This window comes from Dipodomys ordii, unplaced genomic scaffold (genome assembly GCF_000151885.1).
Source record: "Dipodomys ordii isolate 6190 unplaced genomic scaffold, Dord_2.0 Scaffold38, whole genome shotgun sequence".
NCBI classification, from domain to species: domain Eukaryota; kingdom Metazoa; phylum Chordata; class Mammalia; order Rodentia; family Heteromyidae; genus Dipodomys; species Dipodomys ordii.
Window position 1 is genome coordinate 4,665,162 of NW_012267254.1, and position 6,752 is coordinate 4,671,913.

The window sequence follows — 6,752 nt, forward strand, 5'->3', positions numbered from 1 at the left end:
TTTCTACATCTCCTCCTGGCCAAACCACATGGTAATTATATAGCTAACCAGCTTCCTACATTAGCAACACACTTTGGTTTCCACTAAGTGTTTGGGACTTGGCAAACATAGATGGAACAAGAAGACAGGCTCTGGAAGTAAAGTGAATGTCTTATGAGCTCATCATAGCTATGTAAGGATGGCTTAAATTTCCAAAGTCAAATGGATGGAAAAAGATCAGGTAATTATCTTTATTATCACTATCCATCTTCAACCCCTCATGTCTTTCAAAAGAAGCCCTTTCTTTTCCACCTGAAGGTAATGCCTCTAAATGTATAATTTTTCCTACTCCATCTCTTCCAGTTTCCTTGCATCATTCCTCATCCCCTTGCCTGCATTTCACATTTCCTTCTCTCTGTAGTTAGACACTAGAAACTTGCCTAGTAAATGAGTTAGTTTCTTCTTTACTAAAAAGCAAAGAGCAAGAATTGTCCTCTCTCCTACATCCACATTTTTGTCTTGCTTTTAAAAAATATATTTTATTATTATTCTAGAGGTGATGTACAGAGGGGTTACACTTATGTAAGTCAGGTAATGAGTACATGCTACTTCTTTTCTTGCTCTCTCCGTTTTCCCTCCTGTCCACACCCACAAGATGTATAGTTCATATTCCACACAGTGTCTAGTGAATACCACTGCTGCATCTGTTCATCCTTTATCCTACCTTTTTTGTGCCCCTTTTATCCTCCTAAAGAAAAACAAATGAAACAAAAGGAAAAGACAAAACAAACAGCAACTACAACCAAAAAAATCTCATTTCCATTTCTCAGAGTTCATTTTGTGATGTATTATTTTTATGATCATATGCACATAGCTATTGAGCCTTGGTGATCTGTTGCTATTAATATCCTCCTTTGGTCTCACACAGTGAGACCAAAGAGCTTTGTCTCTTTTATCTTTCTTTTTCTTCACGCAAAAATCTTTTTGAAATCCTAATCCACTTCTGCTATTTTTCTTTTTCACATACCTACATTAGGACAGTTGGTATTCCTGCTCCCAAACTCCCATATGCATGGCACCTTCTTTACTATCAATTCTAATGACCATTTCTTCCTTGGACCCTGATATTCTTCTGTTTCTCCAATGTCTATGATTCAACTTTAAAATCATTTTCTGGTCTTTCTTGCTCCAAAAATTTGCATGCCTCTATCCTTTCTGTCCTGAGCTACTCACTTTACTCCAAAAATATTTCCAAAACTATTGGCCAGCCAGGTCCTCATATTATTAAACCTTCTTGCATATTATTCTCTCTGCCTAGAGTTCTTTCCCTTCTTGTCTGAAGACTACTTTTCCTGAACATCCACTGACTTCCTGAAACAGTTCGTTTCATTCTACTTCCCCAATCCCTTTTTCCTGAATCAGGCCTTTTGTTACTCCAATGTATAAATAGATCTCAATTTCATTTTCTTTTTTGGCTTAAAGAATAGATATTTGTTTCTTTTTTTCTGCTCCCAACCCTCTGTATATTTTTATGCTTTTATTTTAAAAATACTGTACAGAGGGGTTACAGTAACATGAGTACAATTCCTATTAAGCATTGTTACCTCCTCCTTTGTTTTTCCCTTACCATCCCTTCCCACCTCACCTCCCATACTCCTCTCTTCCCCACTTCAAGTTGTAAAGTTCATTTTCAACGTAGTATCTTGTACATCTCGTTGTTACAATGGATCAACCTGTATCCTTATTTCAGCATTTTGTTATTTCCCTTCCCCTCCCCAATTTAGAAAACTGTATATACAAGATGCAGGGCACCGGAATCAAATACCATGGAGGAAGAGCATACAAAAGAAACAAAAAGTCACATAGTACAATTAAAATACGTTAAAAACAATAGCGAGCAAGAAAAAAAGAGTTGTGTTGTTCATCTCAGATGATGATAACTCATGTGGCTCCTGTCACCCAGTTATCTGACCCTGGCTTATAATAATTGTTACGATGTAAATTTACTTTCTGAATCTTATTTAGTACTTTGTTAATATTATTTAACGTGCACAAGATTAACTTTTATCTCCAGGAGAAAGTCTTAATTAAAATACATGAACAATGTAATGATGGACTAATCATGGTTATGTAAATCCAATAAGAAAAATCAACAGCCTACTCACAAATACTTCACAGGACAGTTGAGATGATTAAAAATAATAAGTCTGAAAGTTCTTTAAAAGCTGTTAGGCTCAAGATATGTGAATTACTAAATAGAAGGTAAATCTTCCTTCTAATATTGATGTATTACACACCAAGATCTTTATTCAGAACACTAAAGAGAGATAAAAAGAGAAGAGCATGGCATAATGGAAGAAGCAAGTACAAGAAATAAAACCTTGGTGCCAGTTCCTGTTAGGCCACACCTGTGATCCTATGAAAACCACTTGACCTGTCCAGATCTCCTCTTTTGATTTAATAATTAAAGGGTAGTCAAGCATGTTAAAATTCTTTCCCATATTTAACAATTCAAGATTTGATAATCAGTGGAAAGAAAGAGGAGACTCAATATAAATCATATAATTTTTCACTATTTTTGTTAACATCCTTCAATTGTCTTGCCCCTTGTTGTTTCCATTGTTTTAATTTGTCAAATCCCCAAAACCCAATTTAAGCCAAATATCTTCCTAATCCACCCCCAAGAGCCAAATACTGGCCAAAAAAATCACAGGGAAAAGATATCTGTTTTTACCCTCTTACATTCATCATCTCAAACATTAAATTGTAACGCAGTACTGCTTAGCAGTCATAAAATTTGTTCTACTAGGAAATAGCTTTCTCATTTTCAGATATGACAGGTTCCTACTTTTCCTCCACCATTGAACATCCCACCCCTTCCCTCATTGTTTTTTCCTCTTCTGCAGTTATGACTTCATTGTTTTCATTGTGCTTTATGGTGTATATTCTTCATAGAAATGACTCAAGGAGTACCGAAGGCTATAGAAGAAAATATAATCTTTTAAACCAAATACACATTCTGACTTAAATTAACAGCAGACTCTTAAATGAACACTTATGGCTTAGGGGGGATAGCTCAGATAGTAGAGTGCTTACCTGGGAAACATAAGGGCCTGAATTCAAACCTCCAATACTACCAAAAATATTAACACTTATAATCTAGTTCATGTATATTTTTGAACCCCTTTCAAAGCATTTCCAGTCAGACTTATGGATGCCTTCACCTATGACTTCTATGAAAGCATTAATGTTACTTTGCTGTAATCTTTTCATTTAGGCATTCCTTCAAAAATAGGAGATAAAGGGGAAGAAAACCACTTTTAGTTCTTGTGGGCCCATCTCGAGGGAGAGAGACAGGAATTGTGAATTGCACAGGTGTGCATTAGATTGGAGCTCTGAGCATGCTAGCCAGAAGGGGAAGAAAGAGCACTCTGTCAGGAAGATAGCATATACAGAGTCCTCTCAAGGAAATAAGATGAGGTAAGTGCCAGTAGACTGGAGTATATTGAGCAAGCTGAGACAGAAAGTGGGCTGTGACTTCCTTACTAAAAAGTCTCTGTGTCTTGGAGACATTTTCCTATCTGTGTCTATACAGCATCACATCTGTATAACTTGTCTTTCACACATGAAAGCTCTACACAAAGAGATTGTGCAAGGAATGAGCAGGATTGGAAAATTAAATAAATGCTGTGCTACAGGCATTAAAGATGTGTATGTCTACATGAGCCTTTATGTATGAGAAAGAGATCGAGATACACCAACACTGAAGTGATACTGAATCCTTCTCTGACTTTTACAGGATGATCTCTTCGCATACTTTACTGTGAAAAATAGAAGCCACTGACCCACACTCTGTCAGCTTCTCAGGTTTAAATGAAGCAACCTACCTGCAACAATCTTCTCAGGTCTTTATGCTGAAAATAAATGAAGCATACTGACTTTTATCGAAAGTTAACCTCTCTACTTGTACTCTGTACTCCATTCCCTCTTGCTTTCTAAATGACTTCACTCCCCCAAAGCAGATCCTCATTACTTATGCAGCATCAGTATGTCCACTATGCTGGATCATTCTCTTTGGTATAAATAATTCTCAATTTTCATTTTTCTACAGGAAATACCCCATATCTCTGCTACATTTGATCAATTATCCGTGTAACCTAATATAAGAAACCTTTTTTCATTTTCCTCTTAATCTCACCACAGCTTTTTAATACCATCAACAGTCCTGTTAAAATATGTATTCGGCTATTATATATCTTCCTGGTTATCAATCCTACCTTACTTATTCCTCCTTGTAAAGCTTCTCTTCTGGCTTGTCCTCCCATGTTGGGGCTAAAGAAAAGAGAGAGAGAGTAAAATCTTAGTGTAGGACAGTCTTCTGTATAATCTGTGGATTATCTCATCTGTGTGTGCGTCTATAAACGTTATCTACAATTGCATGACTTCAAAATGTATATCCAAGTCCAGTCTTTTCTTCTGGGAAAATAATAGTGTATTTCTATACAGAATTCTCATAGACATTTCAGACTAAACTTAGGTTTCCCCTAAACTTTTCCTCCACACAATATTTTCACCATGTAAGTAGATGGTATCATTTACTCAAATCACAAACTCTTAAGTCATTTTTGGTAGTTTACTTTTCCTACTCCTCATATCTAGTATGTCAGTGAGTCCTGATATTTCTACCTTCCGGAAGTATCTTGAACCTGTCTTCTCTCTCCATCAATACCTTAGACAAGTATCACATATTCTCTACCGGATCCACTGACTTTCTTAACCTACTGTGTCCATGAAGTTCTCCTTTTAATTTATTTATTACATGATAGCAAAACAATTTAATGTATATATTAGATAACATTGTTGCTCAACACCATCCTGTGTATTAGTAATTAAAAACAAATTCCTTAGCATTGTCTTAAGTATGTGGATGAGTTTTTCTTCTTCCTTCTTTCTTTCCTTCTTCTCTTGCTCTCCTTCCTTCCCTCCCTCCTTTTCCCCCTTTTCCCTTCCCTCATTCCTTCCTTCCCTCCTCCCTTCCTTCCTCCTTTGCTAACTTCTTCCTTCTCTCCTTCCCTTCCTTCCTCTTTCTCTCTCTCTTGCCCTCATCATATACACACAAATTGTGACTCCACTACTAACATTGGGAGATCTTGCTAATAATTTTTAAGGGCTAGACATTTTTTGCATGAATGAATTTATAAAATAGGAAACAGATATAATGGTACATTTTAGTCAATTTACACATAAATAACTAAGCTTATTCACTGTAGATAACTCTACCAACATAGTAGAATGCAGTAAAGATTTTCAAGGTTGGACATTTCTTCCTGTTTTCAAAATAAATATTGGTGAAAGCTTGTATATTTTGTGGCATAGTAACAATTTCAAGAACCTATACATTCTAAATACAATTGAAGTCATGGATTAACTTTCCAAATGGTTCCTCAGAGACTAAAGTCAAATATATACATTAAGTTGACAAATACTAATCTAGAAAAAGTTAATTATGCTTGATACATATGAAGTCTCTGAGCAGTTTTTTCCTAAAATATGATGTATTTTATTTTTAATTTTTGTTGATTTATTTTTAGATTCAAAACATGACTAACACTGAAAAAGGAAATATGACTCAAATTTCTGAAATCATCCTTTTGGGTTTTGGGAGTCTTCATGGCATTTAATTTCTACTTTTTGGTATATTTCTAGCAATTTATGTGATGACTCTTGTGGGTAACATTTTGATCCTAACTGTGGTGTCAGCTGATAGCTCCCTTCACACCCCTATGTATTTCTTTCTTGGTCACTTTTCATTCCTCGAGATTGGCTATACCACTACCATTGAACCCATATTGCTCCAGACATTTCTGTCAGCTTATGTGTCGATTTCTTTCTCAGCCTGTGCTTGTCAGTTTTATTTTTTTGCTTCCCTGGTGGCTACCGAATGCTTTTTCCTGGCTGTAATGTCTTATGATCGCTACATAGCCATCTGTAACCCTCTGCATTACTCCAGCATCATGGACTTCTGGAATTGCTTCCAACTAGCTGCTGCCTCTTGGATGGCTGGATTTCTAGCACCCATCCTTCTCATGGTCCTTATTTTTCGTTTAACATTCTGCTCTGACAATAAGATTGACCATTTCTTCTGTGATTTGAAGCCCATCATGAAACTGGCCTGCACTGATACTGAAGTAGCTGAGATGACTTCTTTTATATGTACTTCTTTATTTGCCCTTGGCCCTTTCCTGCTAACCATAGCTTCCTATATTTACATTATTTCCACCATTCTGAAGATTCCTTCTGCCACAGGTAAGCGGCGGGCTTTTTCCACCTGTTCTTCTCACTTGACAGTCGTCAGTCTCTATTATGGGACACTGGGAATTGTTTATGGCTTTCCATTAGGACCTCAGTATGAAGGTGTATTAAAGTTGCTTTCCCTTCTGTATACAGTGCTTACCCCTGTCCTCAATCCTGTGATTTATACACTAAGGAACAACGATGTGAAAGTAGCTCTGAGAAAATTGGCACAATATAAGATATAGACCTGGTCAAAAAAATGTTTGGAAGTTTTAGTGGCTCTTGGAACTTGCTAAGATCCCCAACGAATTGGAAACATTTCTATAGTGTCAACAATTGTTTGTGAGGAATGCATGTGTAACTAAGGGCAACTCATTGGGAAGTACACAAAACAGAAAAATATTATTGTGGATAATGTTCCTAAGGAGAATATGGTTTAGAAATGTAATGTGATTTGAGTCTGAGGGTCTCTCATTCCT

At 36.4% G+C, this 6,752-nt stretch overlaps 1 protein-coding gene across 1 annotated transcript; it reads left to right on the top strand.

Annotated features, from left to right (window-relative positions):
* Positions 1–5,579: 5,579 nt before the first annotated feature.
* LOC105986929 (olfactory receptor 10R2-like) lies at positions 5,580–6,518 on the top strand. The gene is given in 1 exon segment (XM_013018064.1): positions 5,580–6,518. A coding segment is annotated over 1 exon segment (939 nt).
* The last annotated feature ends 234 nt before the right edge of the window (positions 6,519–6,752 follow it).